The sequence below is a fragment of the Elgaria multicarinata genome, chromosome 9 (assembly GCF_023053635.1).
Source record: "Elgaria multicarinata webbii isolate HBS135686 ecotype San Diego chromosome 9, rElgMul1.1.pri, whole genome shotgun sequence".
Lineage (NCBI taxonomy): Eukaryota > Metazoa > Chordata > Lepidosauria > Squamata > Anguidae > Elgaria > Elgaria multicarinata.
In genome coordinates, this window is record NC_086179.1 from 52,112,244 (window position 1) to 52,138,143 (window position 25,900).

At 43.8% G+C, this 25,900-nt stretch overlaps 2 protein-coding genes across 2 annotated transcripts in view; one reads left to right on the forward strand and one right to left on the reverse strand.

Moving 5' to 3' along the window:
* Window positions 1–69: 69 nt before the first annotated feature.
* LOC134404276 (GLIPR1-like protein 1) lies at window positions 70–19,436 on the reverse strand. Its single transcript, XM_063134991.1, has 6 exons — window positions 19,266–19,436; window positions 17,838–18,083; window positions 15,468–15,577; window positions 12,275–12,363; window positions 318–347; window positions 70–224 (listed from the first exon to the last, which is right to left on the reverse strand). Exons 1-6 carry the CDS (start codon window positions 19,434–19,436, stop codon window positions 70–72), a joined length of 801 nt encoding a protein of 266 aa, XP_062991061.1.
* A 5,922-nt stretch (window positions 19,437–25,358) lies between these two features.
* The window catches only part of CAPS2 (calcyphosine 2), a 37,244-nt gene continuing 36,702 nt past the window's right edge, over window positions 25,359–25,900 (forward strand). The window contains exon 1 of the mRNA XM_063134721.1: window positions 25,359–25,419. The gene's annotated coding sequence lies outside the window, so the exon portion shown is untranslated. The remainder of the gene's footprint in view (window positions 25,420–25,900) is intronic.

Below are 25,900 nucleotides of genomic sequence, written 5' to 3' on the forward strand. Positions count from 1 at the left end.
TAATCTAATCATTCCAGTAAATGTGGTGGTTAATTATCCAAGATATTCAAAGGAAATGTATATCGGAGATTACTTGTTAAAACTTAAATCTGGATAACGAACTTTTAAGTAGTAAACAGCTGCAAGTACTAAAAACACTGACAACGGCCTTAAAACTGCAACAGCAATGCAGGCTTTATCACACACAATCTCCATTGGAAAGGATGGATTCCAGCTTGAATAGCCTATTTTAAAAAATGTAAAAGATTTTTTTTTACTGAACATGAATTTTGTTTTTGAAGTAAATTTAAAATAGAAAATAGACTTGTAATACATACTATTATTTTCTTTATCACGTTGAGGATTTTCTGAAAAAGGGGAAATAGTTATAACAAGTAAAGAAAGCTTTAAAAATATTAAGATTTTACCAGATTGACTCTTTTAAGGCACAATATGATATAGAACATGAGTGCATTTCCATTGAATTCTAGCAACTGAAATGTAGAACAATTTAATTTATAAGTAAGTTCAAAGTCCCCTCCTTGTCCAATCTCTTAGGCTTTATGAATAGCAAAATTTAACAACCGAATTAGTCATTCCAATAGCCTGGAATTTCTAACAGGACAATAATTGTGAAGGCACTGTCTTTGAACATCTCTGTGAAGGACCAAGGGGTGGGGGGGTGGGGAGTGTTGTTGAGTTTTGAATTATACCAACTTCCCTGCCCAGCAGTAAATTTGTTTTGAAATGCATCTGCTTTCCTGTTGAATAGTAAACTACGCCCTTCTGCTAGGTAGTAAATCATAGTGGTGATAGTAGATAAGAGAATAGTTTGATATGTTTATGGGAGGTATCTGGCCAGCCTGTTGTTTATGGTCCCGCGCCAAGACCCAGTTGACATGTGAGAAAAGGTGGGAGTCAAACTTCCCGAGGTCAGGCAAAGGCTTCACACCTGCGGGCTATCTTCTGCCCTGGCTAATTGGCCTTTGTGTGTGAAGAAAGATCAAGTACCCTCGTTAAGGATAAAAAAGGCTAATTGGATTAAGTTGGGGTAGGTCTTCAGCCTGGAGGCTATGGACGTCTGCCGTTGCCCAGTCGGGGAACTGGAAGAGAGTTAGGGTGTTGCTGTTCTGCTGTGTGCTGGTTTTCCAGAGGCGAGTTTGGGTCGCTTTGGCCAAAGGGGGGAAGGGAAGCTTAGTGGAGAGACTGCCTGTTCTTTTCTGAATGGATTTGTGGGTGGGTCTGCCCGATATCTATTTACCTTATTTACTCTCCTCCCCTGTGTCCCCGTATTTTCCTTTTGATTTGTATGTCTGTAGCTGCTACCAGCCCAGCTCCTATTTAGTAATTGTGTTTTCACAATAAACTTTTATCTTGGTTATTTTGGGTGTCTGGGTGCTTTTATTCCAAAGAGGTACTGGTTCTGTGGTACGGAAGTTGGGGAAGCACCCCAGAGGGACCCTTGGGAAGGACTGATTAACTCAGACTTCCTCTACAATCTCTATATTAAGAAAAGCCCACACCTTTACCAGGCTTTCTTCTAGGGTCTGTCTGCATTAGGTATGGCCTTGTACCTAGTAGGTAGATTTATTAGGAAATAGTTTGAGAATGTCAGATGTCTCTGTAAGAAGTTATCACAGGATCTAGCTTGCCTACTCTCTGTTGCGGCTTTAAAGCTACTGGTTCTCTGGGAACTTAGAGTGTTTTGGATAAGGAGGGGGCTGCTCTTGGAAGCTATTACTCAGATTGTAGCATCACTTTGGTGGGTTGTGCCATCTCGCTCTATTGGCACATGGGCATAGTTTTCAGGTCAGAGGACCTGTCTGTCAAATGGCTTTGAATAGGCTTTAAATGCTGGTGCAAAGTTGAAAAAGGTTTGCTAAATTTCATCTCTCAACACAGCACCTGACCTCTCTTGCTTTGGATTCTCTCTGATTAGGACTTTGAAAGCATTCTGCACATAGACACTTTGCTATTTGGACTTTGGATATCTAAGAAATGTGCCATGAAAAGTACTGCGAGGATTTTTAAGACTTGGACTTGCATTTGCTGTGGACTGTGTGTGTGGCCAGACTTGGGTGGCAAGGAGTTGTTGGGACTCCTGTGTCTGAGGTTTAACTTTCCCTAAAGTCATGGTAACCAGGGTCAGCTCAGCTGTGGCAGGCTGAGATTGACAAGGGTGTGAACAACCTTCTCTACCCAGCTCTGGTGGCTCAGAGCAACTCTTCCCTGAGATTTTGTTTTAGGCGATTGGTCATGTCCCTTGAGGTGCCAGCGTATGTGGCATCTAGAGAAGCTCAAATCAGATGGTGGCGTACCCTAAACACCCCCTCCAAGTGTTTGTCTTAAAGATCATGACAGAAAAAGAGCCTAAAGCTTTCTAACCGTTGTTCAGCTTTAAATATGTTTTAGAGACTATGTAACCATTAAGCCTGTCTACCGTGTGATTTCCCAAATAAAAGAAGTCTTGCTGATGTGAGTATCTTGTGTCAGCTTGCCAGCATATGTGAATGCCAGAGAGAACAAGCATGAACACAACAGATGACGACAAAATGATTTGTAATTGAAACTTTCTCAGCAATGCTCCATAAAGTTCAATGAAACAGTGCTATCTAGTGGCTGTATTATAGCCCAATGCCAACTTTACATAGTGGGGATATTTTGCAATATATATTTTTACATTATTATTTTTTACAAATTTATTTTACAAGTATTTGATCATTCAAATAATTAAGGAATAATAAATCATTTAAATTCCATTTTACAAGTAAAAAATAGGTCAGATATGAAATGCATTCTATACTGCCTCATAACATTCCTAATAGGGAATGTGGATTAGCACTCCTTTAAATAGTGCATTATCGCTGATCTTTTTGAAATTGAGATTACTAGCAGAAGGCTTGGGAGACTCCTGGACACTGGTGGCGTCATATAATGGACCCACAGACGTCCGTGTGTGGCCAATCATGCACATGCAATAAATCACTCATGTAGAGAAGCTCTAGGTTCATTACCATCCTGTCTAGATTTCTGTGGTTTTGCCTGCTTTTCTTTCAGGGGGAAAATTCAGTTATAAGACACCAAGGATGGGGGAAATGCACTTCCAGTAAATAGAGCCATCTTATCTGCCCTGCTCTTCCTAATTGCTTGGGATTGAAAATTATCCTTCACATTTGCACTCCCAAATAGATTAGAGAAGGGAAACCAAGCCTATCAATAACTGCTGAGCATTATTATATTAATCATCCTAGGCAATGTGAAACTTCCTTTTTATTGCAGTTCTAGTAGAGAAGTTTCTTTGCTTATTGAGGGAAGTTGATTCCTAGCCTATTTAGAGCTTCTAAGGCTATGTGTTTTCTAATGTTACCAAAGTAATTTGCAACATAATGCTCTAGAAATGAACACCCTGACTAATCAGTGAAATATCTGCATGTAATTTACTCCATTGTGAACGTAAATTATACGTAGTTTATTATTGTTTTTGTTTATTACCCCACTGCTTCAGTTCCTGGATGGGGTGTAGAATGGTATATATATTACAAGGATCACTTTTGGGTATGGACAAAAACGTATTTCTGAATTCTATGGCACCCAGAGACACATTACAGCCACAACCTATGAGATCCCTTTCAAGGAAACTGGGGCAGTTGGATTGGGGAAAGAGGAAGCATGCATTGCCTCCACTGCTGTTTTAACCTTATGTGTAACTTTTGATATTGTATAACAGTACTGCAAAATTTTAAGTTTGTATGTATTGCAATGATCTGTGGATTGAGCAATAAACATTTGGCATGCAACAGTGAATCAAATTGCAGTTCTCACTTTTTCTCCCAAAGAACTGAACAGCAGCCATTTACTTCAATGGGAGAAGGTTAAAAAGGGGAAATTCGGGAAGAACAAGTTGCTTACCTGTAACTGTGGTTCTTCAAGTAGTCATCTGTGCAGTCACACATATAGGTCTGCACCTGCATGGAGCTTCAATTTTGGAAATCTTCTATAGCTGAGACTTTGGGCGGGAACCCTCCCCCACCATTTCACAGCACATGCCTAGGAGGGCTCCCACCCTAGTTCCTCAGTTCTCCGGAGAACCCATTGTGGCCTCAGTACCAAGGGATCAATTCAATTACTTGGCTCTCAATGCCATTTCTTAAAATCATTGACACCGAAGTAGGAATAGGCAGGTGGGTTGTATGACTGCACAAATGACCACTTGAAGAACCAGTTACAGGTAAGCAACCTGTTCTTCTTCATTGTGGTCTTTCTGCATCACACATATGGGCGATTGGCAAGCTTACTTACCAGAGGTGGGTAGGTGTCCTTAGTTGAATATAGAAGACAGCACCGCCCTGCCGAAAACACAATTGGTTCAAGACTGAATGTCCAGTCTGTAATGATGAACAAATGTCATCAATCTTGACCATGTCGCCACTCAATTTATCTCTAGCAGAGAAATTCCTCGGTGAAAAGCGGATGATGTGGCTACTGCCCTTGTGGAGTGCCCCTTAATTGATGTAGGGGGGTCGTCCAGTTTTGCTAGTTGATACGCCAGTTGTATTGACTGTACCAGCCAAGATGACAACTGCTGAGGGGACATAGCTAATCCCTTCTTGTGCTGACCGTAGCATACAAACAGCTGCTGTGACCATTTAATTTGCTCTGTGCTGGCTTTGTAGAACGTATGCAGAGTGGTTTCCAAGGGTGATGTTGGTGACGAGAAAAACGCTGGAAGGACAATGCCCTGGTTAACATGGAAATTGGAGACTATCTTGGTAGAAACTGAATATCAGGATGAAGAACAACCTTATCACGATGAAAGACCAGGTAAGGTAAGGTTCATTGATCCTTAGGGCGCATAACTCGCTTGTCCTTCTGGCGGATGTGATCGCCACTAGAAATACAACCTTACAGGTAAGTAGTCGCAAGTCTGTGTTTGCTAGTGGCTCAAACGGCTTGGATGTGAGCGCATGGAGGCCCACAGACAGGCTCCAGGATGGGCAAGGCGTTCTGATGGGTGGATTGAGGTTTAATAAACCCTTCAAGAAATGCTTTACAAGTGGGTGAGAACACACACTATATACGTCAACGTCTTCGTGAAAAGCTGAAACCACTGCTAAATAAACTTCGATAGACGATAACTTCAGATCTCTGTCAATGAGAACTAACAAGAAGGACAGGATCTGGGGCTGATTCAATACTAATCAAGTTAGGTTGGGGGGGAATGTAAATAGAAACTCAAAGTCTTTCTCCAATATGTGGTACTTATTCTCAAGCCTTTTGGACATTGGTGCCATCAACACTGGTGTCTTCTACGATTGGTTTACTGTTTGTAGCAATATTGGTAAAAATGGGATTGCTCTGGGCATGCTAGCCTGTGTGTGCAGTACATCAAAAACAGGATCTGGGACTTTGTGCACTGGGTGGTAAGTTTCTATTCCTAATAACTGTGCCATTCATTGAATTTGATCCAAAAAGTGTCCCAAGTCTTCCGATGGTGAGATGGGATCCAGGGATCCAACAAATCCTTCAGGCGAAGAAATCAAAGGTAAAATCGATGAGTATGACGCTGTGTCTGAATAGTAGTCGTTTGTGGCTGATCCTGGAGAAGCCCCGGGATTTGCTATAGTTTCCCTTCCTTATCACGTTGTGGTGAGGGGGGCGGTGTTGGTCTTGATGTCGAGGGGTGTACTGGTATAGATGCTTGTGTTTGTGATGGTGCTTGTGTAGTCTTTGTAGTCTGCTCTGATGTCGAGGGAGTGGTAGGTGTAAGCATAGACGGTGGTGGTGCTGCCAATGGGAGGAAGACATGGTCTCGAGCAGGTCGCGCTGTCGATGCTGATGAAAGAAAAGAGTATGGTCTCGGTAACAACAGACATCCATAACCATAATGATAGGTTATCATGTATTCTGTGTGAATCTCCACAATAGTGGGTCAATCTCGGTGGCAGTGAGCATTTAGAGTGTCTGTCCCATTCCAATCCGGGGTAACGTGATTGATTCTGTAGTCCTGGATAGTAATAGCGTTGGCATCCCCGGTGTCGTTGATCAACTGAGTGTATTGATTCTGGGGAACTGCATTGGTCCCTTCTGCACCTCTGGAATGAAATAGGGATAGCTCTAGGTTGAGAGGAGCCCCTTCGAGAATGGGCGGCCAATGGGCTATGCTCCCTTTGCTGTAACGGGGATGAGTCGCGAATCTCACCCTCCAATGTCGACACGAGTGATACGATCTCAACTGTTAGTTTTGGAGGATCTCCTGTCATCGGTGCTGGAGCCCGTTGATGCCGAAACTGGAAAACTTGGCAATCGGGTGGTCGGTAGCGATTTATGGGTCTTTTCAACTTTTTCTTTTTCTGTAGTTCGAATGGTTTTGGCACCCTAGCTTTTTTAGACAGCTTCTTTGCCATCGAAGCTGCAAGAAACTTCCCCAGTGTCAAGGGGATTTCTCTTTGGGATATATGGATCCAGGAACTGAAAGGGTTGATTCATTTTGTATCGCCTCAACTGCCTCCAGTGCTGTTTCACAGCTTAGCCCACAGTTGGCCTGCCTGGTGGCACCATTTCCTTCTAGAAAACTTGGAAGTTTGGGCAAGCTTCTACTTTATGCCCCTCTCCAAGACAGGCAAAGGCTGTGCCCATCCAACGGTAATTTGTTCCCACAATGGGTGCACTTTTTGAAAGGATCAAAGCCCTTAGTGTGAAGGACTGGGAAAGTTATAAAATGTATTAGGTCCTAAAATATAGTTGTTCCCGAAGTAATTTGTGTTTTTTTCTAGGTATTAAACCTTGGTTTCCTGTTAGGCAGTATACCATAGTGGTGATAGATAGAGGAAAGATTAATTTGATATGTTTATGGGGGAAACCGGCGCCAGGACCCAGCTTTTGGTATGTGGGAAAGTGGGAGTTAAACTTGCTGAGGTCAGGCTGAGGCTTTACACCTGGAGGTTATCTCCTGCCTAGGCTAATTGGGCTTTGTGTGAGAAGAAAGAACTGACTCCCTTATTAGGAGACAAACAGATAAAAGCTGATAGGATTAAGCTGGGGGTTCGTCTTTAGCCCCGAGGCTATGGATGTCTACGGTTGCCCGGTTAGGGGACTGGGAGAGCGTTAGGAAGCCGTACTTTGGCTGTGAGCTGGTTTCTCTAAAGGCAAGTTGGTCGGTTTGACCAGGGAAAGGGGAAATTTAACGGACTGACTGTCGGTTCTTGTATGAATGGATTTATGAGTGGTTTTGCCTGACTTGTATTTGTTTTATCCATTCCCTACCCCCATTCCCTCTTATGTTCCGTTCTATGTACTTGTTTATATCTGTTACTGACCAAGTGCCTATCTAATAGCTGTCTTTTTAAAAAATAAACCTTTTTATTTTGGTTACTTCGGGTGTTGGTGTGTTTTATTCCAAGGAAGTACTGGTTCTTTGGGTGGGGGCAAGCGGGGAAGAGACCCTGAGGAAGGACTGATTAACTCAGACTTCCATCACATGGTGGCAAGCTGTGGGATAAAAGAGCCAGTATTTTTTTGGAATAAAAGTGGTGTGTGTGTGGGGGAATAGGAAATTTTGGAAAACCAGACGCAGTTAAAGTTGGCTAAAAAGCAGGCTGCCATGAGTGAGCCTGGGAATATAGGGAGGCTTGTTCCGGCTGCGAGTTTAAGCGCACCAGAAGGCTTGCTGGTGACGCTGGTGGACACGGCAGGGAGCCTGCCGTCGTCGGTGCTGCCGCCCGAGGCCGGGGAAGAGGCTGGTGCGGCGGGGCAAGGGTTGAGGCGAGCGGAGGCTGCCGACCTGAATATGGAGCAGAGCCTCTTGGACACGGATAGCGGAAGCGACCTGGAGGAGTCGCGGAGGGCCGCGGAATATCGCCGCCGGGAACGGAGGAGACAACGACGGCAGGAGGAGTTTCAGCACCAACAAATGGTGGCTATGCAGTTGCAAATGAGGGCATTGCAGCTCCAGTTGGAGGAAAGTGAGAGGAGCCGGGGTGCCGTGGCGGTTAATCGAAAGCTGTTCCCCACTTTCCAATCCGGGCAAGATATGTTTGCTTTCTTTTCCTTGTTCGAGACGGCGTGTGATGATCAGAGGGTGCCGCTGACGCAACGGATGGCGGTGTTGCGGGCCCAAGTGAGTGGGGAACTGGCGGACGTGATGGGTACCATCCCGAAGCAGGACGCTCAGGACTATGAGAAGTTTAAGGAAACTGTCCGCCAACGTTTTGCCCTCTCGGCGGAGAGCTGCCGCCAGAAATATCGAGCTATTAGATTGGAGTCGAAAGAGACTTGTGTTTCACTGGCGGATCGGATTACAAGAGCGATGGAACAATGGGCGGCGGCTGCGAAGTTTGTTCCTCTCGCTCCTATGGCGGAGGTACTGAACATGGAACAATTTTATGCCGCCCTTCCAGAAGATCTGGCTGCGCTGGTGAGTGATCATCGTCCCACTACTTTACGGGATGCTGCCCTGCTAGCGGATCAGATGGGGGTGTATCGGCGAAAGGAGGCGGGTCGAGCCAGTCTGCCAAGCGAGGGGGAAGCGGAGCCGTGCCAGCGGCGCCAGCGGCGAGTGGAGGGAAGAGTAGAGCTGCTAATCCGGGCTGGCCGCCCCGGGGCGAGCGGCGAGAAAGGGTGGACCCCTCGCGAGCGACATCTACTTCTATCACGTCGGGGTGCTTCTACTGTAAAGAAGAAGGTCACCTGAAGAAGGACTGCCCCAAGCTAGCAGCCAGGAAGCTTAGAGAACACCCGGCTGCGTCTAAGATGGGCAGAGTTTATGCTTCCCCAGATGAAGGAGGAAATGACGGATCCGATTGGGAAGCCGAGCAAGGGAAGGAGGCGGCTGGACCTCCCCACCCGAGGATGGGGCGATCCGGTTCAGATGCGGCGACGATGGCCTTGATCCAGCCCGGGCAAGGGAATGAAGCAGCGAGGGCTCTGGTCCAGCCCGGACAAATAGAGTGGAGTCAGTTACACTTCTGTAGGTCCATTAAAATTAATGGGACTACGCGGAGGGGTTGGCGTGATACTGGCGCATCCCTGTCTGCTATTGACCAAAAATATGTTCGACCGGATCAGATGCTCTCGGGGCAGAAGTACACCGTCATTCCCTATAGTTCCCTCCCAGTTGCTCTACCTCTAGCTAAAATTCCTGTGGAGTACGAAGGGTGGAAAGGGGAGATGACTTTTTTAGTGCACAGGAATTCCCCGTGGCCTGTTATATTAGGGAACGATTTGGCTTATTTGGCGGCTGAGGTGGGGGTAGCAACCTGGAGCCAGATGCAACCCCAGCCTTTGGAGCAGAAAGGACAGGAAACCCCTGAGGGCCCAGAGATCCAGCAGGCGCAGGAGGAGGAAGGGGCAGGATTGATTAGTGTGGCAGATATGGATATAGCTGCCTCCTTCTCCAATAAACCCGAGCCCCTCCGACAGCCAACGACAGACACGAAGTGTCAAGAGAAGGCTGGACAGAGAATGTGCCCGGCTCTTTCGTTGGAAAGAGGGCCTGGATTTGTTTTCCAGCTATTGCAAGGGACGAAGGACTTGGGCGGTGTGGAGTATGTTTTTTCTGTCCCTTACCATCACCAAACTGATGGGTCGGTGGAGAGGTTCAACCCGATTTTGGGGAAGATGGTGAGGGCGTCTACTATAGAACATCTTACGGATTGGGACCAAAGACTTCTGATGTTAATTTTTGCATACAACAATGTGATCCCGGGGAGTGTTGGGTTTGTCCTGAATGAGTTAATGTTCGGGAGGCGGGTACGGAGCCCTCTTACCCTCCTATGGGAGGAATGGGAGGGGAAGGTGGAAGGCAGCCCTTGGTTGGTGGTGGGTTTTATGCAACAGCTTCAGAGCCTACTGCAAACTATTCGGGAGGTGGCACGGAAGAACTTGGAGGGTGCCCAACAGAACCAGAAAGCGTGGTGTGATCGGGCTGCCCGAACCCGTACCTCCCAGCCCGGTGACCAGGTTTTAGTTCTCAAGCCCATGAAACCGGACCAACTGTCGGTGGAAGGGGAAGGTCCTTTAATGATCAAACCGCAGTGGGAAGATGTGAATTATTTGTTGATTTGCCCGAGAACAACTCGACAACCTCAAGAGTTTCATGTAAATATGTTAAAGTTGTATGTTGACCAACAAGATTTTGTATTTGGCTTAAAGGGGGAGGTAGAGAGACCTGGGGGTTTGTTAGAAGAAGATCCGAGGCTTGAAGAAGTGAAATGTGTGGTCTTATCCCCCTCTCTTTCAGCTGCACAGCAAACGGGGCTGAGGCAGGTGTTGGGGGAATCTCGGGTTCTGTTTTCAAACCGCCCAGGGCGGACTTCTTTGGCCAAGCATCTGATTTATATGGGGGATCATCCCCCCATCCGGTTCCTGCCCTATCGGGCGGCAAGACTGCATGCTCTCGACCTAGAAAAGGAGCTGCAAGAGATAGACTACAGAAAGATCAATCAGCTAATGCAGTTGGATCCCTATCCCACGCCCCGAACGGATGAAGGGGCAAGGAAAAAAATCGGTCGTTGTGACTCACCAGAGGTTGTTTGAATTTACAGTTTTGCCTTTTAGGGTAACGAACATCAAACCCTTAGAGGCTAAGATTCAACCGATTCAGGATTGGCCCATTCCCCGGACTAAGAAACAAGTTCAGTCCCTTTTGAGGTTTGTGGGGTACTACCGTAAGTGTGTGCCCCAGATTAGTGCTGTAGCTACCCCTCTTACTGATTGGTGTCTGAAATGGAGACCCGTACAAGTACGGTGGACTCCTGTTCGGCAGCAGGTTTTTGATCTGTTAAAAGAGAAGCCGATGTCTGCGCCTATTTTGCTGGCCCCTGATTTCCATTCGGTGCTAGTGTTGCAGACTGATGCCTCAGACACCGGGATTGGGGCTGTGCTGTTGCAGGAGGGGTTAGATCAGCAGTTGCACCCTGTGGTGTATTTGAGAAAAGAGCTGTTACCTAAGGGAAAGAGAGTCTGGTTAAGTGAATTTCCTTTCTTTTTTTTCTTTTTTTTTTTTGAGATAGAGATCTTGAGGGATTCACCCTCAAGTCTCATCTTTCAAAGGAGGGCGTGTGAAGGACTGGGAAAGTTATAAAATGTATTAGGTCCTAAAATATAGTTGTTCCCGAAGTAATTTGTGTTTTTTTCTAGGTATTAAACCTAGGTATTAAACCATAGTGGTGATAGATAGAGGAAAGATTAATTTGATATGTTTATGGGGGAAACCGGCGCCAGGACCCAGCTTTTGGTATGTGGGAAAGTGGGAGTTAAACTTGCTGAGGTCAGGCTGAGGCTTTACACCTGGAGGTTATCTCCTGCCTAGGCTAATTGGGCTTTGTGTGAGAAGAAAGAACTGACTCCCTTATTAGGAGACAAACAGATAAAAGCTGATAGGATTAAGCTGGGGGTTCGTCTTTAGCCCCGAGGCTATGGATGTCTACGGTTGCCCGGTTAGGGGACTGGGAGAGCGTTAGGAAGCCGTACTTTGGCTGTGAGCTGGTTTCTCTAAAGGCAAGTTGGTCGGTTTGACCAGGGAAAGGGGAAATTTAACGGACTGACTGTCGGTTCTTGTATGAATGGATTTATGAGTGGTTTTGCCTGACTTGTATTTGTTTTATCCATTCCCTACCCCCATTCCCTCTTATGTTCCGTTCTATGTACTTGTTTATATCTGTTACTGACCAAGTGCCTATCTAATAGCTGTCTTTTTAAAAAATAAACCTTTTTATTTTGGTTACTTCGGGTGTTGGTGTGTTTTATTCCAAGGAAGTACTGGTTCTTTGGGTGGGGGCAAGCGGGGAAGAGACCCTGAGGAAGGACTGATTAACTCAGACTTCCATCACACTTAGCAATTTTGGTGATCGGAAGATCGTGAAGAAAAAACAGGTAGAAGATGAGTAGATTATTATTTTTTTACTGAAGGAGTCAAAAAAGTTGAATACAGAAAGCAGAATATGCTCAGCCATTAGTAAAAAACAAAGTCTAACGATGAAGATGTTCCAGACAATGCAGCCGCAATGGTGGTTGAAGAAGAACTGAGGTACTTGGGCAGGAACCCTTCTAGGCATGTGCAGTGAAGCGGTGGGGGAGGGTTTCCGCCAAGTCTCAGCTATGGAAGATTCCCCAAATTGAAGCTCCGCGCAGGGCCCATATGTGTGATGCACAGATCACTATTCTTCCTTGGGTTCTATGTCTTGAAAACATTAGAAGCTCTCACTAGAGTGGATTGGGATAAATCCCAGGCACTGAATTTAATAGATGTGATGATTATATGTTTAATAAATGTTTCTTAATTCAATTCTATACTTACTACAGAGCTTATCTTCACAAGTGTCTCCTTTTGGGCACTCACTACATGGATTTCCTGATTTATAAGGACGAACCCCTGCATAGTTACCCCTAAAGGAGAAAAAATTCAGAATGTAATAAGGTATTCAGTGCACAAAAGCTAAACTGAAGTTTAAAATACAAGCAAATGCAAGTATATTTAGATGTGCCAAATTGTTTGTAAGAGGTGGGCAACATGTGGCTTCCAGCATACTGCCAAATTCAGCAGAGATGGAAATTCCTAGCTCCTCAAATGGCAGTTTTAGTACTACGGAGTACTAAGTGTGAAATTTAGCTTGTATTCAAGCTAAATTTTACCATTTTAGAATTTGCAAGCTAAATATAAAAGTGTTACATTTAGCTCGTACATAAGCTAAATTTAATTTGTTTAGAACTACGGCGCCATTTACCACCAAATTCCCATTGGCATCAATTTCCCCCCTAAGCTTAATTTTCATACAGAGGGAGTTTTTCAGGGATCACATGTGCAGGCAGGGGAGGGTAGTGTCCTAAGCTTAACTGCAAAGCAGGAAAGAAGATTTTCTAGGGGATTGCAATACTTTTCCTCCTCCATCTGTGATCCACCTCTCTGTCTGCTTGGTAATTAAACTTAGAAGAAGAAACCCATTGACACCTATGGACACTCAGGGCTCTGGGAAACAGAGTAAAGGCCCAGGCACCTCTGGTTCTCAGGCTTGAAGGAGCCTTTTGAGCCTATTCCCTAATCAGACAAATGTCTCCTGCCTGACTCCCATTGAAGTGAATGGCTGCCTTTCTAGTGATGTTATCTGTCAGGCAAGCAAGTAATCTATGCCCTGTCATATTGCCAGGCTTGGAGGCTCAGCAGCACCCCATGGAGAACTCAGAGCCCAATGAGAGCCACTTCAGGAAGTATTTTCAACACCCCCTTGTATAACTTCCAGGCCTGAGGATGTAACCTTCCCCTCAACTTCAGAGTCTATGGCCCCGTTCAGAAGACACCTTAAACCACGGTTTTAACCACAGTGGTTAAGCCAGAAAGTCTGACCGTGTTCAGAAGACACTGTAAACTATGGCTTTAACCATGGTGAATAAGGCTTTCTGGCTTAACCACCGCGGTTAAAGCCATGGTTTAAGGTGTCTTCTGAACACAGCCCAGATTTCTGGCTTAACCACTATGGTTAAAGCCGTGGTTTAATGTGTCTTCTGAATGGGGCCTAAGAACGACTCTGCATCTCCCTGATTCTCCTATCCCTAAGCCGGTTTGAGGTATAGCTAGCATCCAGCAAGGAGGGTGCGGAGCCTCTGGACAGTCTGGGCTTGCCAGCCTTCTTAAGGCCTCAGTTGCTTGCAGTCCCTTGCTGGAATAGTTCTTCCTGTGAGGAAACACTTCAGTATGCTGTCCAGGGTCATGACACTTTCTTACCTTGCTGTGATTCTGCTCCCCTGGAATCTAACTCTTTTCTACCTGACACTGAACCATTTGTTGGGTGCACATGCTACAGGCCCCTTCCAGTGAGCATGTAGCCCAGCCAGGATATCAGCCTTACGGCCAGACATACTATGTCTCCAGTTTCATAAGAACAAAGCTGATTTGTATCTCAATAGTATACCAAAAAGTGATTATATGATCAACATTGGTGCAGATAAAAGCCCACCTGCGAATCACTGAATAACTGGTGACAGACATGAAAATGGAATTCGGGATAGGAAAATGCAAGATGTTAAATATAGAAAAAGGAAAATGGAAAGAAGACGAAACAGCAGAAACACTAAATAACGATATATTAGATGACATAGAAGAAAATGAAACATATAAATACTTAGGGTTCCAACAAAAGAGGAAAATCAACCACTCCACAATAAAAACTCAACCAAGAATACAATATAAGACCTGCCTGTCACAAATCCAAAATTACACCCCTCACCCTAGTACAACAAAACGAAGACCAACACGACCACTCACACTTGCAGAGAAAAAAGTAAAATGGACACGAAAAGCACTACATGGGAATAATTACACCATAATACAGAACCAACAAATAAACAAAGAACAATTGTACGCAAAATAGAAAGCTAGAAATACTAAGAAGAATCAGGAAAGATAGAAGAAAATATTGAAGAATAACTCTCTCAGCGAGGTCTTAGACCTGGAAGTCTCCTAAGTAGAAACTGCCACAATGGCCATCAACAAAGAACTGAGGGACTGGGCGGGAAACCCGTGGAATATGCACACTGGGGCTGGGGGGATTTCCACCAAAATCTCATAACCTACAGAAGTTTCCAGAATGAAGCTCCATGCAGGGATGGAGTCCATATGTGTGATGCACAGAGACCACAAAGAAGAACCAAATACTGCCAAAGATACATCATAAAAGATAACAGTGTAACAACAGATTAATGAGAGAATTGTTATCAATCCCAAAAAACTATACACCTTGTAACAGGAGTATGTACAATTCTGGAAGGAATGGACTATGCAGACAAACACAATACAGTTGAAAAAACAATTCACCAACAACTGGCCATCAAATTCAACCTCATCAAACAACATACACCATACTACAAATACTCACCCGAAACGATCTTGAAAAACGCAGATCATAAAATATACTGGGACAGAACAATTCATACAGACAAGATAATATTTTGCAATCGACCAGACATAACAGTTATAGACAAAAAAGAAAATCACACCTATCTCATTGACATAGCAATACCTAATGACAAAAATGTTGTGGAAAAGAGAAAAATATACACCATTGGCTACAGAAGTTAAAGAACTATGGAAACACAAAAAAGTTACAATTATTCCATTAGTCATATCAGTCACCGACATCACATCCAATTTCTTTACAGAAAACTTTCAGAAACCAGGTTTACCAAAATATATCCACACCAACATCCAGAAAGCAGTCATACTTAAAGCACGTTCAATACTCAGGAAATTTCTGAATCAGTAAAAGATAGCATGTCTTGGCAAAGTCCGTCATGTTTATCTAGAAGAACCGCCACGAGCAAGAAGAGATAATAATAATAATAATAATAATAATGTGGATCAAATTGCAAAATCCAAAATTACTACATAAAGGAATTCAATTGGAAATAGCCATGCAATTCTGCATGATAGAATACATTCTATGTAAACAACCTAGCATAAACACAATTTTATATCTCTTTACCATTTGTTAACTTACGGTGGAGCATAATTGCACACTAAAATCACAATGTTGTTCTTGCTTCCTCTATCTACCTCACGGCAGTAAACAGCAGCACAGCCAACCTTGTAAGACGTAGCCCAAACAACCTGTAAAAAAGTAGGATTAACTATACAACAGAAGTACAAATTGTGTTCAAGGTTATCATTTCTAAAATTCAGTTTTCTCCAAAGCGTCCCCCTTTTATCTCTTTCTTTATATATGAAAGTGTTTGTATATCCTCAATGGACTCGAAAACCATGCATCTGATTGCTAGGAAACTTTCAGGAGTTGTTGTGCCTCTATCTGCAATGGTTTTAGGCAGAGTGAAAATTTCCTCCACTATCTTGAAACAAAATGGTGACCAATCAAAAAGTTTGGACACTCACTGCCTCTATGCCATTTGACTGATTGGTATGAAACATTTAGGATTTGTTCTACCTCTATCTGGGATGGTTTTAGGCATAGCACACGTTTCAACTGCCATCTTGAAACAAAATGGTGGCCAACTGAAATGTTCTGACACTCATTGCCTCTATGCCATTTGACCAATTGTTGTGAAATGTTAGGATTTGTTCTACCGCTATCTGAGATGTTTTTAAGCATAGTGAAAATTTCGATCTGCATTTTGAAACAAAATTTTATTTATTTATTTAAAACATTTGTATCCTGCCCTATATCACTAGGATCTCAGGGCGGCGTACAGATAAAATCATACAATATAAAACAATAAATATACACAGCTGAAAACAAATTAAATTATTAATCAAGTTAAAACCAATATATAATTTAAAAGCAGTAAAGACAATTAAAACAGTTAAAACAATGTGCAAGCCAGCCTTTATTAAAAAGCCATGTTTTTAATTGGTGCCAAAATAAGAGTCAGCGTTGGTGCCAGTCGGGCCTCTAAGGGGAGAGCATTCCACAGTCAGGGTGCCACAACAGAGAAAGCCCTCCCCCATGTCCCACCATAGCATGTGTGATGCTTTGGTGGGCTCCTCCAACAGGTTTCAAGTCTCAGGCAGGCATATAAGGAGAGGCGCTCCCTCAAATATCAAGGTCCCAAGCCGTTTAGGGCTTTAAACGTCATTACCAACACTTTGAATTCCTACCGGAAGCGAATAGTCAACCAGTGCAATTCCTTTAAGACTGGTGTTATGTGGTCTCTGTAGGATATGCCTGCCAGCAGTCTAGCTGCTGCATTTTGCACTAGCTGCAACTTCCAAGTCGTCTTCAAGGGCAGTTCCATGTAGAGTGCATTGCAGTAGTCTAAACGGGAAGTTACCAGTGCATGCACCACTGTGGCTAGGTTGTCCCTGTCCAGGAAAGGCCGTACCTGGCCTGACTTACTTACACCCAGGGTGGATAAAAATCAATGCTTTTTTAAAAATAAATTTAAAAAATCAGATTTTTTAAAATTTAAATTGGATTTTTTTTTAATAAAATGCTTTTTGAGGAAAAACCTATCTAAAGATAGTTTTCTATTTAAGATACATTATAGTCCAAAGGTATTCATCATGAAATAAGGATTAATTTTTAATTATGTAGCATGAGGCTGTTTAAATTTTTTGGTAAATGAATTCCATTAATCCATTCACAATGTTATGCTCTTCCAGAGGTTTCTGTAAGATTATTTTTCTCCTTCCAATAAAGTACAGCAGAAAAGTTGTCCAAATATGAATGATTAACCTATTAACCTGGAGGTAGTTCACTTTGCAATAATTTCATAATTATCTATCTATGTTGTGTTTCTAATAGTATAACCAAATCAGTATTTTTTTGATGTAACTGTAAAACTAATCTGAAAAGCTTCTATTCTAAAAATGAAACCTTCACCTGGTTGTAAATATTAAGATTATACCAGCAAGAATGAGTCTTTGGTAACTCTGAGTTGTGTAAAATATAGCGAGGAACAGTGTACTTTTTGAGGGGTGGGTGGGAAAGTCACATGATTAAATCGAATCTGAGTAGTGATTTAAAACGTGATTTAAATCAAATTGATTTAAATCAAATCCACCCTCCTTACACCATATCCTCAGCCGTTTCCAACCTCCTGGAAGCCTCCTCTAGAAGGGCAAAAATGCCCATCTAGTTAAAATTCAGCGTGGGAAGTGCATTGGATACTCATAAGCCTTCAGATTCAGAGCTTTATGAGTACGGGGCAGATTTAATAGGATTGCGCTCTAAATTAACTTAAAACATAGTTTTTTATAAGGAAGAAGACTTGGCGAAGGCTATCACGCAAAGAAATTATGTCATGAACTATGATTACAAGACCTACTATAATAGATACTTCATATTTTGATTGTATCCAAATTTCTTGATTTTTGCTTCAAATTTGTAGGATGATCAAATAAGAATGAAACTTACCTGAGTATAATGTCCACATACACGAGTACACTTGTGGGAGTTGAAATCATAGAACTGTACCTCATTGTTAAATGCTGTAATAGCAGCAACAGGACTAAATGCAGCATTGCTGGCCTGTCCCATCCACAAATTTTCTCCTGTCGGTCTAAATTTAAGATCAGGGTGGAGCTTTCTATATGGGTTATGTTTCCAAACGCATCTCCGTCCCCATGCTCTAGCTATTTTAGCTAAACCAATATCAAATGTCTGCAAAACACAGAAGCATCACACACAGCTTTTAATTACAACATTGTGTAGTCCACCTCTAGTACATGCAGTGATACTTCATTTCTGTCAATATATATAATATAAATATTTTCTGGATGCCTTTTGTATCTAACTTTTAAAGTTATTTTCTAGTTAAAATTCTGGAATTTTCTAGTAAATATATTGGTAGAAACCACAACATATACTCATAGGATAATTCCTTTTTTAAAAGTGCCCATTTTTAAAATGTGTTTTTCAGGACCTGGAGTTTTGTAAATACGTAAGTACAAAAGAGAAGGCTATCAGTGGCTTCTAGTCCTGATGGCTATATGCTACCCCCAGTGTCTGAGGTCTGATCCAGCATGGCTCTTCTTATGTTCTTATGGAAGGGTTTTAGTGACTTTTTAGAGCCTATATCAAGCTTGGAGAACCTGTTTGCTGGCATAATTGCTACTGTTTCATCTGGTAGCTCCACTAATCTCTTGGGATATTGCAGTGTATTTAAAGTATGCTCTGTAGGAAAGGCGTGAGGAAGCTTTGTGTGGATGCACATGGGATCAAAAATGTGTCCCCAGCACCTAAGTCACTGGTGGTGTACATGGTATCCCTGTTAGCAATGATTTACTTTGTTGTTGCAAATATCATTCTACTTGTCATCAGGGCTGGCCCAAAGGCATTTCTCTGCCTGAGGCAGAGGAATAAATGACACCTGTCCCCAAGTAAAGGTACCTTATTACCCCAAGCCTGGTCAATTATTTTAAATTGAGAGAAAAAACCTCTTCCCATCCCTGGTCTCAGAAAATGCAACGAAGGGCGCAATCCTACGCGTCTTGAGACAGGGAAAAAGTCCTGAAAGTTGCAGGATGGCCTGTCGTCGACACAGGACTGCGCCCTAAATGGCTAAAGGCGCGCTGTCCTTTCACGACACATGAAATCAACTGCCTACGATAGCCGCATTCCTCTGCTTAACGGTAGGCAGCTTGCTTGTTTTCAAGGCAGGCAGCCACGCGATAGCCGCAAGATGTTTCCGTGAGGAAAAAGGCAGCGGAGTAAATCGGCAGCGTCTCCTGTGACCACGCAGTCGGAGCCACGATCTTCATTTCCCGGCCAAAGTAAGGCCGCTCCCCTCCACGACCCCGCCTCCCCTCCTGCGCCTCCATCAGCCCCGTTCCCAGGACACACCATGTGGAGCATGTTGGAAGCAGAGGGTGAGACTTTTCTGCGGAAATCGTTGTGGGCGTCGACATACTGCTTGATAAAGGCCCTGTCTGTGATCGGGGGATATCTCTGTCCTCGCACGTTCCCGAGGAGGGCGACGAGTCCCAGCGCAACCCACGGGCAGAGCCTCCTCATGGTAGCGGCGCCCTGACAGGAATGCGCGAGGGTGCGCGCGCACCGACCGTTGCCCTCCGACGGCAGGAGCGTGAAGCGGCTCAGCTGCCACCCGGGAACATTCTAGAATCCGCGGGTCTTCCTCGTGGCCTCTGTGCATCACACACATGGGCTCTGCGCCTGCGCGGAGCCCATGTGTGTGACTGCACGGATGACCACCGGACGACCAGGTGAGCGACCTGTTCTTATGCCCAACCCTGGGGCGGGGGCGGTTTCTGCTACTTCGCTGGCCTCGGGCTGCGTAGATTTCACCCAGGAGCAAAACGATTCCAACGTTTTTCTCTTCTGTCTTTTACAGTTTGAGGCTGCAATCCTGTACCTATTTACCTGGGAGTAAGACCCCATTGATCGAGCTCCTAAGTAGACGCGGATAGGACTGCGCTGGCACTTCAGCTTTTAATTATAGGCACCCGCCGTCGGCTGCAATCCTCTCTACATCAAAAACTAAGTTCCATTGAGATCAGTGGGGCTTACTTCTAGCTAAATGAGCACAGGATCGAAGCGTTGGGCTGCAGGCGTATGCGTTGTCTAGGTCTGGGCCTCATTTATTTCAATGGGACTTACTTTTGGGTACCTATGCATAGGATTGGCCACTGTGCGATAAATCTCTGGCGGGATGGAGCTCTAAATCAAGAGGTTCCCGCCACGCCGTCCGCGGCCCTCGGAGCCCACCAGGGGGAGCCAGCGAGGGAAAGCGGAAGGAGCGGCAGCGCAGGAACTGCCTTCGCGGTTTCTATGCTTTGCTTGGCCGCCGCTCTACTTCCTTCTCGCCGCGGCGCCTTCCTCTCTCGAGCATCTGCAGGGGGGCGACAGCGAAGCGAGCAGATCGAAGCGCCGCCGCCGCCACCATTTCTGCTCGCCGCCATGGTGTTGTCCTCGATGCGCCAGGCGCTGGTCTCCGTCGTGCTGGTGCTCTGCGTTTTCGTGGTGATGCCGAGGATGTTAAACTGTCATTTGTTAAAACCTAGTATAAAACCTGCTACTTAGTTGTCTGATTCTAAAGTACATGATTTTGCTGGCCTCAACGGATTTGTATGACATCTTGACATCTCACCGGTGTGGGTGTAGTATCCTCATTGTAAGCAGTTGTATGATGGCACAGCATGTCTTCTAATTAGAAAACTAATCTTCTCACCGCACACAGATCTCTTCCTTATGTGGTGGCCCTTATTCATTTTAATAGAGGAAGATGCCCTGCAAGCTCATTCCTTTGTGTATACAAGTTGGCTTGATTCATTGAAATGAGTGAGTGGGCAAACTTCTTCTTTTCTTGCTCGCTTAAATCATTGTGTATGAGCCATAAGTGCGTTTGCTGCTTCAGAACCAAAGAAACCTGGTTTATGATTTAATAGACAAGTCAGAGAACTGGAAATTTTGTTCTGCCATACATAAAAAGTCTTATTTGTTTTTAATTATTTGACAGTAGCTCTATTTTAATTACTGTAAAGACATTGGACCTAATTGTAACTGGAAATTTTCATTTTCTGTTTTGCAAATTAAGACGTTAACCATACATGCCAAGAAAAGCTTGAAGACCTTATACAGTCATTCAGTGAACATCCTGAGGCAGGAATGAATGAGGGGGGTGATGAAAACTCTGGCCATGAAGTGCTCTTTGACAAAATTGTTTAACACGGTGAAGAGGAGCATAAACTCTGTGGTCACGAGTTCATACTTAGTCCAATGGAAGAGCTCAAGAAGATGGAAATTGCTGGAGTAAGTAATCAAGATACAGCAAAACCAGGGATTGGATTAAGAAGACGTATTAGAAATGAATGAAATAGATATGCTCAGCAAATTGTGATGAATAATGCATTTTTAAATTATTCTGAAACAGGTTTCACATTTACTGCAATAAGCTTTGAAGACAAGATATTTATGTAACTTTTCTATTTATTCTGTTTGAAATTACGTATGTATCACACTATGTAAATATTACACTGAGCGTCCTATATGGTGTTTCACTATCAAGGTTTATCATATTTTTACAATTATTAAAGTTGGGAAATGGCAAAAGAATATGTTGTGAGCATCTTTGATGGCAAACATCTGTAGTACTTTTTTGTGATGCATCTTCCTGCAGAAATGACTTAGAATAAATTCCAAGCTGTATTCTGAATCAAGATGCATCAGTGTCTTTGGGTATTGACTCTCAGTGCACTTTCAATGTAGTTCTGTTTTCTTGCTTTGTTTTGGAACAAAGCAAGAAAACAGAATGGTTTATATGGTTCATGTGGAGAAGATTACTTACAGGTTAATAAAACTCAGATAAATAAAATGTATCAAAATTTTATAAAACAGTAGAAGTGTTGAAAAACTGGCTGGATGAAAGGCTAGCGAATTGACATCTATGGGGTTAGCAATCTTATAGCCCCTACACAGCATCTGGGGGGGCATAGGATTATTCAGTTTCCTGGTTCCAAGGTTGGAGACAGGGCTCTGACTTCGGAGACAGGAAATTGCGCTCTATGGCCCCTTCTTAGCCAGCATCTATAGAATGGCAGTGGCTACCTCTCTGCACTCAGAAAACAAGAGTGTGGAGATGGGCACAGGTGTTAGATTAATCACAGGGCTATTGATCACAGGGCAAGGCGTGTTCCTTGGTGAGAAGAGGGTGGCTGCAATAGACTTTTTCCTATGGCTGCCCCAGCCTCCACTTATCCCCCTTTGAGGCGCTGCTGCAAGATTGGCAAAATCTCCCATCTAGCAGAAATCCAGAATGGCTGGAGCATGGTGGTGAAGATCACCTCCATTGTCCTTCCACCTTGCATTTGATACAAGCCTCTGAGCCCAAAGGCTATGGACTATCCAGAGAAGATTGTGCCCCAATTGTTGATCCTTTGGTTTTTAGGTTAGTAAGTTGTTTAGATGAATGATAAGAGCTTATACGGAGGACATGATCGCCAAGTTTTCAACTAGCCTCTGTAAGTGTGCTCTTGATGATATCAGATCATGATTATAGCGTGCACTAGGGGTGTATGGATTCTTTAAAATCCATTCTGTGTTTGCGGATTGTCAGGTATCTTTCCTCATCCACTCATTGACAGAATCGGATTTTTTTTACAAATGTACAAGAATTTTGTTCCACTAGTGCAAGGCTGCACTCAGAAGTGCACACTAATACTAATGCAAAATTACGCAAGTCCTCCCCAAAAGCTTTTTTTAAAAAAGTTTGTATGACCCCAAAAAAGCAAGGCTTGCAGAATCTGCAGGTCAGATTCACAGAAATGCAAACCTGTTCGAATTCACTTCAGATAAGAAAAAAAAATATGTATTGTTTTTGTTTGCACTTCAGTTGAGGCTTCTCTGGGCATGTCTACACCAGCCCTATATCCCAGGATCGTCCTGGGTTCGTTCCTGTGCATCCAAATGCCACGCAGGGGATCCTGGGAGCAGGCAGGGACAATCCCTCCGTTTTCCTGGGATAAACCTTAGGTGTAGAAAAGGCCTCTGTGTTGTATCCAGTGTTAATCCTACATAGAGTAGATCCATTGAAATAAGTGGGACTTAAGTGAGTCATGACTCACCTCAGTCCCATGTAGGACTAACATTGGATACTACCCAATGCCCTGCTGTGATCTTCATGATTTGATACTGAGTATGTTATGATTGGTGGATTCATTATGAGAATTTTAAGAGAAACATTACCTTGCTTTAAAAAGTTTACAACCTCAGTTTCAACAGTGAGGAGGACTGCAGGAGAGGGAAGGAAGAGGTGAGGGTAATAAATGTGTGTGTGAGTGAGTGAGTGAAATGCATGAGAGAATAATGTTCTCATGGGATAAAAGCTGTCATTTAATTGTTTTATTATTAAGTAACACTGGGAAAGCAGTTAAAACAGTCTAAAATGGCCTCACAGGCTCACAATCTAATAAACACAATACAAAAGGAATAGGGAGATGAGGAAAGCAAGTAGTGGAGCAGCTGCTCCTCTGGCCAGTGAATGAGGTCAAGCTGGTTTCCACTTTGCTGTGATAATGTTTTGGCTGATCACAAAGGCTAATGAAGGTAACTTACTAGCACAGCACATGATTCATATTTGATGCGACCTTCTGAGAGTAGCCACCACTAAAAGATCTTACTAGAATCATAGTGCTGGGGTGTATATCTATATGTCCTACTTTTGATTCTCTGTCTCTTGTCATCTTATGGCCTGAGGTGTTAAAGGAATATGGTATTGCACAATTTTTGTATATTGTTTTTAAATGCTTTTATCCTATGTAAACCGCCCAGAGAGCTTTGGCTATGGGGCAGTATACAAATGTAAATGATGATACAATATGTATTGGGAGGTCAGCATTGCCTTGGAGTACTGTGGCAAACAAACTGCTAGCTGGATGTCTTGAAACCATAGAATCCAGTAAACTGGTGTTAACTACTTGAGAGTAAATTCTTAAATCAGTTGTGAAGCACAGTAGACAACACTTTATAAGAGGAGAAAAAGCAGTATCTCAAGTGAGAGGGCTCGTGTAGTATAAAATACCTTATGCATTTTTATTTCCAATCTGCATGTCTAAATAGGTCTAAGGAAAACAAACATCTGCTCCATTTAAATTGGGGTTTGGGACTGGTAAATAGCAAGCTTTACACAAATGGGGGCTTTTTTTGTTAGCATAATTGCTGCACAGGCTTGGTGAGGAAGGGGGGGTGGCGGGTCTAGCTTCTGCTATTCTGCAGTCTGCTGTTCTTCAAGGGACAAGTGGTTGGGATTTGTGCGAACCCACCCTACAGTCCAATCATAAATACTATTCAAGGCTTAAAACACTTGGGACTTATTGAATTAGAACAAAGCTGACCAATAGGGTAACATGATAGTATATAAAATAGAGCTTAACTGTCATTTTTACAGTAGAAAAGCAGCTGTACCATGAAATCAATAGGTGGTAGTCAGCTTCCCTAAAACAGTAATAGTTCAAATAGCCCATAATTTGAGAACAATTAATTGCAAAGAGCACAGCGATCATTTGCTTTTGCTGTGCAATATTAGGTGGGAAAGTTTCAATAGTGTGGTCATAGTTATAGGGTTGTATCTAATGTTAGTCCTATTTTGTATTCCCATTGAAATAAAAGGGACTTAAGTAATATAAAACCTTGAATTTTCAAGTAGTAGCATCCCTCCCCGTTTATTACAGGGAAACACGGGAGTGTTTCTTCAATCATAATATCAATAAACAAAAAAACTACAGTTTACAAAACAATGTTAAAGGCTCTACAGTTTTCAACCAAATTCCCAAAAGCAGAGAAATTGGGAGTTAAGGCTCACAGGCCTATAATGCCACATCCTCCCTAAGGAGGCAGAAAGTGCCAGTGAAATTCTCATTCTCCCAAAGCAGATATAAACCATGAAGACAGGATGGAGAATAGGATATGCAGAGGTGACTATGGGGTTGTGGAAAACTGATGACGAACAACTTAGGTCAACCTACTAATCTTTTAGATGCTTGAGAGACTTGAAGCCAGTCTTCTCCAATCTGCTCTCCAGATGTGTTGGATTACAATTTCCATTCACCCCAGCCAGATTGGTGGTGCTGATGGGAGTTGTAGTCCAACACATCTGGAGGGTATCAGGTTAGTCCAAGCTATAGGGGATTGGCTGAGGCATTACATTACTGCAAAGCCTCTGGTTTATGCTGCTTTAAGTCTGGCATCTTTTGGGCTACCCAGTATATATTTTTTTCATTTTAAGTCCATGACTATATCCTCATTAGTTAGGGCTGCAATCCTTGGGAATAAGGACCACTCGGTGGAGGCAACATGTATTGGCGATCCCGGCTCGGAATTAAATAAAAAACAAACCAACTGGCCAGGAAGTCGGGAAAAGCGAGTAGCAGGCACGGGGAGCGCGCATCAAGCTCCCTCCCTTACGCGATTGGGGCGGAGGGCGCCCAGGCCGAACTAGGAGGAGGAAGTGCCGCCGCGGGTGTAGGAAGGAGGGCTGACGAAGGTGAGGGAGGGTTTTTTGTGTTTTTTTGAGAGGTGCTCTTGCACGCGGGGAGGGGGGCGCTTCCCGTTTGCTTTTTAATATTAAAAGCAGGGCAGCGGTTGGGGGGGGGGAGCGGCGGAGTGTTTCGGCTTGTTTGCCAGAAACCAAGGCAACTACGGGAGCGCGCCCACAGAGGGGAGCGAGGCGTGGGCCGAGAACTGCTGAAGGAAGGAACTCTTCTTCACCTTAGAGGAAAGAGGAACTTAGGCGTGGACAGTCACTCCGTCCTGCCCTCTTCCACGCTCTTGTTTCAGAAGCTGCAACGGTGGGTCCTGCTCCGAGTGTTGATAATGTTACTTAGGAAACCACGTCGGGGGAGCGGGAGCAAGGAGAAGGGAAGATTGCGTCGTGTCCAATGATAGTCCTACTTAGCGTAGACCCATTGGCATGCATGGGGACGAAGTTAGACTGACGTTAGATGTAGTCCGTTGGACGCAACCCC

Coding starts and splice junctions, on each gene's coding strand:
- LOC134404276 (XM_063134991.1), bottom strand. CDS start 19,436: ATGAGGAGGCTCTGCCCGTGGGTTGCGCTGGGACTCGTCGCCCTCCTC. Junction 15,578..17,837: donor TATGTGGACATTATACTCAG/GTAAGTTTCATT, acceptor ACTTTTTTACAG/GTTGTTTGGGCTACGTCTTA. Junction 225..317: donor ACGTGATAAAGAAAATAATA/GTATGTATTACA, acceptor TTTTTAAAATAG/GCTATTCAAGCTGGAATCCA.